Source organism: Marmota monax, unplaced genomic scaffold, assembly GCF_021218885.2.
Source record: "Marmota monax isolate L192 unplaced genomic scaffold, Marmota_monax_Labrador192_F-V1.1 WCK01_AAM20220418_F8-fsc00130, whole genome shotgun sequence".
Taxonomy (NCBI): domain Eukaryota; kingdom Metazoa; phylum Chordata; class Mammalia; order Rodentia; family Sciuridae; genus Marmota; species Marmota monax.
In genome coordinates this window covers 3,119,551-3,134,111 of record NW_026693244.1, presented here as the reverse complement: position 1 = coordinate 3,134,111, position 14,561 = coordinate 3,119,551, and the positions used below count along the sequence as shown (strand labels likewise).

General features: G+C 36.3%; 1 protein-coding gene across 17 annotated transcripts in view; it reads right to left on the bottom strand.

Annotated features, from left to right (window-relative positions):
* Window positions 1-14,561, bottom strand: part of Mast4 (microtubule associated serine/threonine kinase family member 4) — a 565,691-nt gene that overhangs the window by 100,666 nt on the left and 450,464 nt on the right. For all 17 annotated transcript variants that reach the window (XM_058583078.1, XM_058583079.1, XM_046456189.2 and 14 more), the window contains one exon: window positions 11,318-11,406. In XM_058583078.1, coding sequence (XP_058439061.1) covers window positions 11,318-11,406 — 89 coding nt within the window. The remainder of the gene's footprint in view (window positions 1-11,317; window positions 11,407-14,561) is intronic.

Genomic DNA, 14,561 nt, shown 5'->3' with positions numbered 1-14,561 from the left:
GAACTCTCTCAGATGGTTACCACCAGGGGACCTATACCTTAGCACTTCATGACAAGCTCCATAATTATCCACTGTTGCTCCTAACATAAAAGCTTAGATCTTGAGAAGGCTGCAATTTACATGGCTTTTGTACAGAAGTACTCACACACTGCTACAGTAAATACAAAATTTGCATTAAAGCATCATTATAGCTGGGATTGTAATTATGCCAGAGTGAGTGAGTTCAAAGACAGAGATGGCATTGCTGTACATGATATTTAAATGCGCCAGAAAAGTAAAATGCTCTTTAGCATGCATATTTGAATTTAAAATTACATATTTTTAAACTTCCCTTACAGGTTGCCTAATAGGTGCAGGGCATTTTGGTTGTGCTGAGCATCTAGCATTTCTAGCAATGGCACTGGGAACCTAGGGAAGACAGCTGGCAGAACCCCAAGCTAATGGGCCCCAGCCTCTAGTACTTTGATCTCTAAGGAATAGTTAGTTTGACTGTGATGCAAAATTACACATTCTCACCATCTAATGGTCCCAGGGAAACAGTCTTAATTTACATTAGCTGAGGATTTCTGACTTAGTATCCAAGATAACTTAGGGATAAGCTGGTAAGGATAAGCCAGACCACCACGGGACCAGAAAAACCACAGCCACAGTGGCTATGACAGTCAGTAAAGCTGTCCAGGCTGAGGCTATGAGACTTGAGAAGTGATTTAGCAAGGATTTTAAATACATCAGTTACTTCCTGGGTATCTGTCATATCTTAGAACTGAAACAATCTAGAGGTAAGTAATTCTCCATTTTTCAACAGGTTGATCAAAAAAGTTTATTTTCCCCCAATTTGAATATGTAAACTTGGCAGGATTTGAGGATACAATAATTCATGTCATTTATATTTTTAATATGTTGGTTGAAGTATACAGGGATTTAGAAGATACAATAATGCGTGTTACTTATACTATTTAATGTGTTGAGATCTACATACTTTTTTTTTAAAAAAAGCGTATAATTACATACTCTATGAGATTTAAATCTAAAAATGTCTATTCTAAATTTAGTCACAGTGAATGAGCCAATTATCTTGGTTTTCACTTCTAATATTTTACAAAATATGAAATTAAAAAAATTCTCCTATCTCAGTAACTTTTAAGAACATTAGCCATTTTGAGACTCCCATTTTCAAGAATATTTTCCTTTCCAAAATTTATAAAAATCTCTTTCATCACAGAAAGAGTAATCTCAAAAATTTATGGTATCTATCCTACTATCAAAAATAGACAATTTTAGCTGGGTGCAATGTGTAATCCCAGGTCCTTGAGAGGCTGAGGCTAGCCGGATGGCAAGTCCAAGGCCTGCCTGGACAAGTTAATGAGACCCAGACTCAAAAATTAAAAAGGGTTGGGGATGGAGCTAAGTGGTAGAGCACCCCTGGGTTCAAATCTCAGTACCAGGAAGAGAGAGAAAATATATATGTGTGTATGTATATGTGTGTATGTGTGTGTGTGTGTGTGAGAGAGAGAGAGAGAGAGAGAGAGAGAGACAGAGACAGAGAGAGAGACAGAGAGAGAGACAGAGAGACTTTTAGATTTCCTTAATTTGGTGAAATTCTGCCTTGCTTAACTGCTCTTTGAACTTTTATTAAAGCATCTGAAAAGCAATGACACCCTCTTTGCTTTTAGCAATTGTTGAAACATTCTATTATGGATAAGGTATAGGCAAGATATGCTAAAACTACTTTCAAAATATACCAATGAAGTAACAGGCTCTGTAGGGTTTTGGAAGTGCGCCAGTAATTAAGAGGACTCCTCCTTTTAGGGGAAGCAATTTTTTGCCTTACATTAGGACACTTGGTGCATTTCTAGTCAGAGTTAAATGAAGGCATGGGCATTTTTATATAAGCAGTTATTTAAACTTTCAATAAATGTTTGTGAAGGGCTTGATGACTTGATAATGGGATTTTCCTCTCCCTCTTTCTGCAAGTCCTGTCTTCTCTCTCGGACCCTATGACACTACCTTGTCCTTCCTTGCTGCTTCTCTGGATATGCTTCTCTATCTCCTGCAGGCCTTCTGTTCTTCCAGGACCTGAAATGCAGGCATTACAGGCCCAGTCCTGGGGCTCTGTCTTCTCACTCCAAAAGATTCAATGATTTCCACACCTCCCAAGGTTTTTACACAGCCATCTGTGAGTGAAGGCTTCCGAACTGATATCAACCAACCAGACTCGCCCTCTCAGTTTTAAAACTATATAACAACTGTCTATTTATGCACTTACATGTCTCATGAGCATTTAAACCCAACATTCAGCAAAGTGAACTCTTAGGCATTACTTTAGTCCTGGTTTATTTTATTTTTTATCTCCTTCATTGTGGACAATGTCCCCTCCACCATTCATACTCCTAGGGAGACATGGAGAAGCCAGCTTTGATCACCTTACTCTCAACTCCATCTCCAAGTTTTCACCAAGTCCTGTCAGTTCTAACTTGAAAAATATTTGTTTGTGAAGGGCTTGATGACTTAATAACTGGTGCTTCAACAACTCAACCTAAAGAAAAGTCATGCTGATGAATAAACACACACACACACACACACACACACACATATACAGAGAGAGAGAGAGAGAGAGAGAGAGAGAGAGCACTGTAAAAAATTGAAAACAGAAGGAAAAGCCCTTATAATGGATGGGAGAATAAAATCTTTCTGAGTGGCTGCCCAGGGGGCCCATGTTCTTAAAAAAGCATACAAATAAACACATAAATAAATGAATAAAGGTGGTATTACTTTTGTTAAACATGGAAGCTTTAAAAATTAAATTTAGGAGTCAGCTTCCAATGGCTTTAATTTATTATTAAGGAGTGAATAAAAAGTTAAAACACAGGTCATCCCAGTTAAATTCCCTATATTGAGATTAGGGGAATATGAAAGATGTCAGTCATTAAATTATTATTAGGAATAGATTACATGTAAATCGTAGAGTCTTCTCAAAGGACTGAAATGACAAATGCAGGTCACAGGGCATCTGGATCTACATAAAGGAATTAACAAAGAATAATGATATTGGTATACACACCCGATTAGTAACTCAACACAAAGCAGCACCGAAAACTAGGAAAACACAGGGCTGACGTCAGTCCATCTGATTTTATCATTCTTTTCCTTAAGCAGGAAGGGCAAGATGTGTGGTTACTCAAGCCAACAATTGACAATTACACAAAGGCTAAGGACTAAAAATCCGTGAGTACAGCACGAAATAAAAAGATGGTATTCTTCATAATTCAGAGAAATTGATTTATGAAATTCCTAAAATCACACAGCATTGTGAAATGATGGAGTTCTAACACACATACTGAATTAAGAAAGCTGGTCTTGAGGCCATTAAAGGTTTTAATAAAATTGAGTGAGTCCCAAGGTGATGCTCTACTTAAGGCTGACTAAGCGGATCAAAGTTTATTTTACTCAGTTGATTTTGCTTATTTTAACCAATATAAAATGAAACTCTACAAGGAGGACCTTCAGGTGCTTTAAACTGAAGACAAGATTTCACAAGTTTATGTTGATTTTTTTGAGACCTGCTTATTGTGTATTTGAAAATATGGCAATGGCAGATCATATCAATGATCCCCCTGGAGAAAAATAAAATTAAATTTATATCATTTTAAAGAAAGTGATCATATAGGGCATCAAGAAACTTAATTCCTGTTAAGGCTATGCCTCTACAGGCATATAATCTTGCTTTTTCCTAGTCCCCAAACATAAAGAAGCAAAGAACCTATAATATTTGTCTTGTGCCCTCATGTTTAAGCACCTGGGGAAGTCACCATCAGGCCAAAAGAATATTTTTAATAAAGGTCTAGAAAGCACATTCAAACAGTTTGGTAAATAATATTTCAAGCATGGAAACCTCCTGCAGGTTTTTGAATTAAAGTCACAAAATAAATGAAATGAAGGCACCATTACACTCGGGGCTATGCGCCTAGTCTCACCTTATCTAAGGAGAAATCCTCCAACTCAAAAATCATTCATTTCCACTAAGTTGCTCTCACCAGCGAAGAAAATTTTACAAGCAACAGTCTCTCTTCTGTGTACTTCATGAAGTCCTGAGGGCCCCACAAACGTCTGAACAGAAAGGATCACTGTCTCTGGGAAGCTGGGGAGCGACCAGAAACCATTCTGACACCTGCTTGGCTCACAGTCTTCCCTCTGTGTAACATACCTATGAAGTTTAGGAAAGTCTGGAAAAACTCTTTTGGTCAAAAACTTGCTCACTGCTTGGGAAACCATCACTCTATACTGAGAGACTAAGAGTAGGAGACAGGAAAGAACCACGTCACTGATATTAAACTTGTCAAGCATAAAGAAGGACAGGAAGCAGTGAGATCAGAGCAGAAGAGCTTAGAGCAAGTCTAGTCCTGCTGAAAACTGAAACTACAACAACACCGAACAGCAACAAAAATGGGAAAAGTCAGAGAAAGGCTGACGGATTGGACTACCAAACAAATCAACAAAACAAAAACTAAACAAAGCAATAACTTCCAGCAGTTGGGTGGGGGGGGGGGGCTTTAAAAAATCAAATGGCAAATTAGAAAAGAATGTTATCTGATTAAAAAAGAGGGATGATGGGTGAAAATAAAGATGAATAAAAGAGATACAAATGGTTAATGAGCATAGAAATATTTAAAATCCCATAGTACTAAATCATGCATACTGAAAATACTAAGATATTATGCTTGGCTTATATCAATAGGATCTTAAAAACTACACATTCAGTGCTGGCAAGTGGGAAGTGAACTAGAGTTTCAACACAGGCCTGTGAATCACACAAGCAGGTGGACAGACACACACAATACATATGTCATAAAGACCTGAGAGGTATAATACACTGGTAAGTGCGGTTATCTCTGAGTAGTGCATTTAAAGGGGGTTATGTTTTCATGTGATTTCTCTTAGTTTCTATCAACAACCAGCTTTACAGGAGATCGTATTTTAATTAGGCTTGAAGATTAGAGTCATGGAAACAGAGTCTACAAAATTTCTTATGAAGTTTTACCATATCCTTAACATGGCACAATCACACGCATATTGGTAACCACAGTAAGTATTTGGTTTCCGTTGTGGGCCAGAATCTCAGATTTTAATAAGTTCCTTACTACTCGATTATACATCTTTCAAGTTTATAGGTAACATTATTGGGGCAGTGGATTATTACCAAGTTTCTTGCTTATATCAAGGATGGCACTGGGCTATACCATAAATGATGCTTGCAGAGATAGCTCTAGCACATTGAGATACTTACTGATCCTGTTCTATCCCAGATGTCATCTTTAAATTCATTAGTCCACCTTCAGTATTTCTTCCTATCCCCATCTCATTCCCAGACTCTTATGAAGTTTTACCATATCCTTAAAATGGCACAATCACACGCATTTTGGTAACCACAGTAAGTATTTGGTTCAATTATTTGTATTAGCCTGCCTTTCAGTAAAACCACTGCCTTTACCACCACCCCCAGTCCAATTTAGTGTCACATGTGGTGAAAGAGTTATACAATCAAGGTGAGAAGAATGGCTATGCAAAAAAAAAAAAACAAGTTGTAAAGAGGTGAGACTGATTTTCATGTGTGGCTCAAAAAAGACTTTCAAGTTCAAAAGAGGAAGATCCTCCTTCTTTTTTGAGAGAATGAAATTTCATTTTTAAAGATGGACATGACGTCTTATGGTTCCTCTTTACAAATAGCAAAGCTTTTCTGGGTTTTCCAGTTTTCTTCCTGGAGTCGTATTGTTTTCAAACAATCCATACAATTTCTCCATTTCTCTGATTATTTTCACCTCCCTGGGCCTCCTTTAGCTTAGTTATATTTTTGAGGAAGGGGCTTGGTGAACAGAGTTTAATGAAGAGATATGCCCTGAAATGTTCATAGAGGGCTGAGGAACAACTCAGTGGCAGAGTAGTTGCCGTTTGTGTGTGAGGCCCTGGGTTCAATTCCCCATACCTCAAACAAACAAAAGCCAGGATCAATGGTGCACATCTGCAATCCCAGGAGGCTGAGGCAGCCAGGGCAACTCTTAGCAACACATGATCTCAAAATAAACTAAAACAGGAAAGGGATGGCTTAGTAGAGAGTTCTTGCCTACCATGTTCACAGCCCTGGGCTGCATTCTTAGTACCATACAATATACACCAAAGTGTTCAGAGTGGCTCATTTTGAATAGTGGGATTTGGAATGTTTTATTTTGTTGCCCAGTCCCCATGTGCCTACTGCAAAGCTTTTCTATGTTTTTTTACTGTCTTCTTGGAGTTGTATTTTTTTCATACGATCTCTCCATTTCTCTGATTATTTTCACCTCCCTGAGCCTCCTTTAGCTCAGTTAGATCTCTGAGGAGAAGCTTGGTGAACCAAGTTGCACCAAATACAGTAGCAAGAATTTTTAAAGATGGACATGATACAGTAGCAAGTAAATACAGTAGCAAGTAAACATTCAGGAATGGAATCCCTTTTTAACCAAAAGTTACATATCTTCATAGACTTGGAGATTTATGTATATTTCCTTGATAATTCTTAAGAGTTTCCTAATAAGACAGTAAGACTCCTTTCTTTCCTCCCAGAAACCCTCTTATAAAAGAATTAAAATAGTCACCTGCAAATTCCCAGTAGAACAAATTTGAAGAAACAGGAATAAATATTTTGGCCCATAGGATTGCCTACATTTGATACTTTAGGACTTTAAAAGCCTCAGGTTATCTTATGAGTCTCACTTATCTCCATGTAGTCTGATGACTAAATATCACTCAAAGCTCACACTTCTAACAATCTGAATTAAAATTCAGTATGGAAGTGATATTGTGCTAGGCAGAATTTTAAAGACATTCCCTCAACAGAGTAAGTTTTCTCCAGCTGACAGAGGAGGAGATGTCAGACTTGAAGCAAGAGAATGCCTGGATGTATGATTTGCTGGCTTGAGGATGAGAAGGGCAGTTCTGGAGGCTGAGAGCAGCCTTGGGGTCAGGCAGGACTCAGTCCCTCTGAGGCTTTCCCCAGCCTATATACACTTGGCAGTGCTTTCTTTCCCAGTCAACAGATAAGAGTCTGCCCAACCACCACCTTAATTCTGGCCTATGATGCACTGAGCAGACAACTCAAGCAAGCTTCCCAAATCCCTGTCCTACAGAACTACAAGATTAATAAGTACACAATTTTAAGCCACTAATTTTTTAGTGATCTCTTATACAGTAACAGAAAACTACTGTAAATATTGTTTTTAGAACCTTATTTTTTTAATAACAAAAGCACTACATGCTAATTTTCCTACCTTCATATTCCCCCAAATAAACAGCTAACAATCTCTCCTTTCTCTTTCCACAAATGCTCTATGAATATGCATGAGCACACCAGAGTGTATGTGTGTGTGTGTTCACTCTAAAGCACATGAACATGAAAAGACAACTTAGTACTTACAATTTATCTTGGGTATCTTTCCATTGCCACCACATAAAAGCTCACCATATTCTATATAACAACCAAGTACAGCTATTATGCCTGAATCATTCTACACATAAGCAGTCCATCACTGAAGGACAAGTTAAATAAAAAACTGGCAACAATTTTCCATTCTAGTTATAAGCAATGTTACAGTTAAGATGTTATTTCTGTGAGAATATCAGTAAGATAAGTTCGTTTATATAGATTCACTGGGTCAAGGGGTAAATGAATTTGAAACTTTAATCAACCCTACAAACCACTAACCAAATGGTTTTATTTATTCATATTAACACACCATGTAAAAGGGACTGCTTCCCTACATCTCTGCAATGTTGGGATTTTATCAATTATCAATTTTATCATTATGGGACAATGATACTATCTCATTACCCTGGTTCACTTTTGTTTTATGAGAACAATAAAATAAAATTTCATGTTTTGTGGGCCTTCTTTTTCATGACATGATATTCACACCTTTTGCACATTTCTGTTGGTTCATTCACCACTTCATATCAATTTAGACAAGCTACTTCTATACTAAGGCACTCAGAAGGGCAGTCATTTATGGATACACAAATACTTTTCACACTTCGTTTTCTTTTTATTTTGCTTATTTTATACAGATTTTTAATTTATGAGACATATACAGCCTTTCATTGGGGACTTCAGGATTGTATTTCATGCTTACAAACTTCCTGTAACACATGTGATTTTTCTACTTTTCTTTTTTTTCCCTTGGTACCAGGGATTGAACCCAGGGGCACTTAACCATCTAGGCACATCCCCAGCCTTTTTTTATGTTTTATTAGAGACAGGGTCTTGCTGAGTTGCATAGGGCCTTGCTAAGTTGCTGAGACTTTCTTTGAATTCTCAATCCTCCTGCCTCAGCCTCCTGAATTGCTAGGTTTACAGGCATGTGCCAGCACACCCAGCTTTACTTTTCTTTTTAAAAAATGTTCTGTCTACTATTCTTTTAGAAACCCCCGGCTCCTCAAATGTGTGTGAAGATCTGCTCCAGAATACTAGGCCAATATCTGTTTTTGCTCAGAGCATTCCTGATACACATACACAAATAATTTATGTGCCCATTTCTAGTGATCCATGTGCCACCGAGGGGTGGCTGGGCTCATACAATCCAGAAAAGATTACAATCCAACAAAGAACAACATAAAGCGTAGCTCTGAGTTCTAGACTAATGAGTGCTGAGAGGCAGTGGCTTTTCTTTCTCCTGTGTCCGAAGAGACATGGGAGATATTGAGGAATCCCCACAGGATAGAGACAACAGAGGGAGAGTTAGAGATGTGGCAGGTATCATGAGTCACAGCCACTGCCTGTGATCAAGACATGAGGACTGCACCTCAGTTTATATTTTCTTCTTCCTCCGCAAAAATAGGAACCTACCAGACTGTGATAAATGGCACTTCTCACAAAAACTCACTTGCACTGCCTCTAAGAAGCTGATGGCTCCACAATATGAAGAAAAATACTCTCACACTCTATGCAACAGGCTTCTCTCTGCCCACTTTCCCAATCAAGTTCAAAAATTAACACTGATGGGAAAATCATTTGAGCTAAGGACACAGAGAAAAGAAAAAATAATTAACAGAATCATTAAAGTCTTACCCACATTTACTTCCCTTTCCACATTAGAACTGAAGAAAATCACAGCAATAAAAGACTAATCAACGGTCACATAAAGGATAGTGAAATTATTGCTAAACACAACCAAAAGAGGAGTAAGATTAAATTTTCTCTCTCTCTTTTTTTTTTTTTTTTTGGTACCAAGGATTGAACCTAGGAGTGCTTACAACTGAGCCATGTCTCCATCCCTTTAATTTTTCTTTTGAGACAGGGTCTTGCTAAGTTGCTTAGGGCCTCGCTAAGTTACTGAGACTGGTCTTGAGCTTATGAGACTCCTCCTACCTCAGCCTCCTGAGCCACTGGGATTACAGGTGTGCACCACCGTGCCCAGCTAAAATTATATTTCTTGAATCACTATTGAATTGTAAATAAGAAACAGATTCATCACTCACTTAGCATCCAGTAATACTGCGAGGCTCTGCACCGAGTGCAGGAGAAATACAATGCTTAGGAGGAAAAATACAATTTATCCTTGCTTGACCCTCTTTACTATTGTTACAGTGATCTAGTGGAATTTTCAAAAGTATAAATGATAATAACATAAATAATTGTGTGTTCATTACAACTTTGGAAATATAATATCACCAACTTTGTGCTCCTTACCCCAATTATTCTCCCCTCTTCACACTTCTTAGAAGTAAATAATAAATCAGTGTTTTCCTTTAAACTCTCATTACAAACATATTTATGTACCATTTTAAAATATGCAGATACTGTTGTAAAATACACAACATATATAACATATAAACATATATGCCTAAATAAAATATTGTATGTAGTGCCATGTTAACTTTATACAAATGGCTTGAGCAATGTTCTTCTGAAATTTGCTTTTGTTGCCCAACATTCATGTGAATTTCATCCAAGCAGAAATGTGTAGGGCTAGTTCATTTGTGTGTTTTTCACATATGACTATGCTGTAGTTCATTTAGCTATTTCCCAACTGATGGAGATTTAGGTTGTTTCAAATGTCTATTACCTATGATGCTATCCTGCAGAGTTTCAAGCACATCCTTGCAAATGCCAAGAGCTTCTCTAAAGTTCTTCCTGGGAAAAGCATTTATGGATGTTAGTGGTCATTTTATAGTGCCACAATTTTACCAACTCATCTTTTACGTTTTTATTTTACCACCTTTTAGTGATTGCTGTGGGTAAAATAATATGTCATTCCAGAGGATCAACTCTCTCTTCTTCTTCCAACCATAATAGTCAACTCTCACCCTCAACTGGAGTGACTCCTGCCTTGGTGGGGGGTCAGTGACAGGCTGACATTTAAATATGAAACCAAGTGCATCCAAGAGCCCATCAGTGTCAAACTATAGTTTTCCCAAGAGCACCATGGAAATCAGGCTACACTCACTCTTTCAACCCTAATCCTTCACAGTCCTGAAGACCCTTTCCTAAAACACAGATCTTCCTCAAAATCCTGGGAAGCTCAATGTCAAAAGCCCTTCAACTCCCTGACCTTCATCTGCCTTTCTTTCTTCAAGTTCTCTGTAAAATCGAGCACGTACATCCCCTACTCTAGCCATATACTGGGAATTATTTCTTTCATTTCAATTCTACCTGCCAAAACCTTGACCATCTTTTAACATATTGAGCAAGCAGCTCCTTCTATTTCTCCCTGACTTTCCTGATTGGAATTAACCTTTCTCTTCTTTGAATCACGTTAGGTAGAACTAAAGATAAAAAAATAACTTGAGATTTAAAAGCATGCAAAGCAAAAAAAAAAAAAAAAAAAAAAAAAAAAAACAACAACAACAACAAAAAAGCATTCATTGCAGAGTTTTTGTACTATGTCCCTCACATCCCTATAATTCTATAAAGTATTTGAAGTCATGGCCTCATATGTTGAATCTTCATCATCCTCACAATGTCCATCTAATAGACAAGTTCAAGCTTAGGGAGAAACACACTGAATAATTCTCAACACTTATCCTCTTTATATGAGCTACCATATCTACCCAAGCATATTTCAAATGTCTCACATCATCTGAAAATTTATAAAAGGAAAAAAGTAATAACTGAAGAAGGACCATATGTAAAAAGGAATTCTGTATTTTGAAAAGAATAACTTAGTGATTGATAAAACAATAGGCAAACGAAGATAGATGCAAATACACAACTGGATCTCAAAAGGCCTGAATTCTTTTAAGAAGTTAAAAAAAAAAGAAATAAGACAACCCTCAAGAAATGATGATCAGTTACCTGCATGAGCAGAGAGAGGCGAGTGTGGTCTAGGCAATGCTGGTGACTGTCCATTGCCTATCAAGCTTTTCCGGTTGCTTGTTCGGCAACTGTCAAAAAGAAAGAAAAACCAGTTTTAAGGGAGAATATAGCACTAACAATATTCAAAAGAAAAACCAGTTTTTTTTTTTTTTTTTTTTTTTTTTTTTTTTTTGGCCAAAACTTATCCTTTATTTAAGATGGAAAACAAGTACTTTCTTTTTTTTTTTTTTTTTTTTTTTTTTTTTTAATTTTTTATTGTGGGTTGTTCAAAACATTACAAATTTCTTGACATATCATATTCCACACTTTGATTCTAGTGGAAAAACCAGTTTTAAGGGAGAATATAGCACTAACAATGTTCAAGCATGTCCAAGGGAGGAACAGACTAGTTTGAACCACCTGGAATATTTGCTCATGCTATTGCTAACATTATTGCAAATTACTAAGCATCCACTAATATTCAAGGGATGGCAGTCAACTGAATATTAGAAACTGTAATGCATTCATATAGCATAATACCATCAATATTCCTCACTGCCAGTGAAGCTACAATCACATGCCTTCTTTCAGCTCCTGTCTGCAAATATGTGACATGCCATATGCACAAGTGATAAATTAAGGATTCAAATCAGCAAACCACAGGTAGCATCTTTGTTGACATGAAATTTCTAATAGAAAATTACATGCAATGAAGCGCAATGACATTAATCTTACAATGATGCACTAATTAAAAATCTAATTATTTAGACAAATTTCATATTTGTGCCTTTTGTCAATAGCACAGCCGATGCCTAAGATAAATGGTCTTCACCACTCATTCATTTTTCATCTTGCACACTGAATTCAAATTCTTCATTAAGGTACATGTTTTGGAATCACAAAACAGATTCTAGTACCTTTAAGATAATACTGATGGCCCTTTACAAGCATGCTAGCTACTGGTTGTATCTTGAATACCCAGTAAATAGAAATAAATTACTATACATGGCCACAAAGCACTTTTTCTGTTTCTGCTAGTAGAAGGTTAAAAAATGGCTAATTCAATTCCAAAGTAACTTTCTCAAGGCTCAAAGAATAGGCAAACACAAAACCATTGACAGTGAAGTGGATGTTATCCCATTTTGGATGGCTCTCCTTCAGTGCAGATGGGCACTTTGTTCTCCATCACCAGTACAGTAGTTAGAAAAAGGGGATAACCCCCCGACAAGTTACTTCCCTCACCTCCTCTGTAACAGTGTTCAGGGTGTCAAGACTCCACCATCCCCTACTGGGCTGTCCTCAACCTTCATTAACAGTTTAGTGTGATGCTATTATTACTCAGGCCAGGCCTCTGTTATGCCAGGTTCCAGAAACAGGAATGTTCCCCTGACTCCTAATAGGTACAAGAGTTGACACATTTCAGGGTTTGGATAAAATATTTAAAAGGGACATTTCTAAATATTCAAGGAATACATTTCAAACCCAAACTCAATTTCTTCTAGCAATATTGACTTGGGAGCCTGTCCTCTTTCTTAGGTGTTTGCTCCTTATTATCATTTGTCAACATTCACATTCATAATTTCTTAAGGTCAGGCTGAATTTTTTATTTTCCTGACTGTAGCAATCAACATTTTCTAGTATTATCTGAGTTTAATTATGATCATGTTTACTTAGACTTAAAGAAGTTGTTGAATAAGAATAGACCCTTGATACTTAATTATGAAGGTGGATTGTGATATTATCAACTCATCTATCAAGAACTGTATTCAACCTATTAAATTCATCCTCATTAAATCAAATAGTCTGATTGTTTTTAAAAGATACTATATAATATATTTAGTGTTAAATTAATGTCTCATTCCATTTCAGTAATGGAATACTAGACTTATTAACTAGCTGATGTTAATAAAACAAATTATAAATGACAAACTTATATCCTGGAAATCTTATCAAACTTGTTTGAGCAAATTAACTGAAAATCGGGTTAATTATATTTAAAAAGGCTATTTGTATTCTATATATTTAGTATTTTATCTATATAATTCATAAAGATTTTTCTTAACATTTAATTATTAATGTTTATACATGAAAATAAAATAAATAAGATATCTGTATCAATATCAGTAGCAATCCAATGACCATCGTATCCAGTGAAATATGACATTGCTACAGGAAAACCTTTAACAATTGAAGTTTCCGAAGAACTATTTAGAAAAACCCAGAAAGCAAAATAGCCAACAATTCAGATTCAGAAAAAATAAAAACATAAACAAAAATGTCACAATTGTACCAGTTAAAGTCTATCAAAAAAAGATGCAACTGTAATTCCAAAAATATGATCCAAAAGAATCTCAAAAATAAATGTATAAGTAAAACCTGAAGATGGGTTTTATTTAAATAATTGGAGGCATAGCTCACTGACAAATGCCATGAATAATCTGAGCACACTATACAATCAAAAGTGCCTTTGATAATCCATCAATCTTCAACATGAAGCTAGGGATGGCATTAAAATTATCACAGATGTGGAACTTTCTTAAATCTCAAAAGTCAAACAGGGAGCTATCAAACATGAAATGCCCCCCAAATAACAAAATCAGAGTTTATAGAATACAGATCAAACCTGATTTTCATGTGTACATGAAATAAATCTCTATACTTACACACGAACAGTGTGACTCCGCATCATGTACAATCATAAGAATGGGAAGTTATATTCCATGTAAATATGTCAAAATATATTAAATTAAATAAAATAAATTATATTATATAAATATTATATAAAATAAAATACATTCTTGAAAAAAAAACAAAAAAAAAAGAATAAGAAGAAATAGGGGCTGGGGTTGTGGCTTAAGTAGTAGAACGCTTGCCTCCCATGCATAAGGCACTGGGTCGATCTTTAGCATCACCTAAAAATAAAATATTGTACCCACTGGAAACTAAAAAATAAATAATAAAAAAAAGAATTAGGAGCTTGGACTCATAAAACAATTTGTTGCTAACATTCTTAGGGTAAAGGGGCAATTTATTCTGCATTTAAGCCCCAATACCTAGATCTGTATATATATTGATACTTTTTAAATTTGGGACTCTACTGAGATGTTCTATGGAATATCCAGGTGGGGGAGGGGAAGGTCTGTCTATCTCACAACTACCACTTCTAGTACTTCTGAGTATCACCTTATCTTATTGCTTTAGGTAGCTGATACCTAATAAATGAAATGCAATCTGTGTGTGTGTG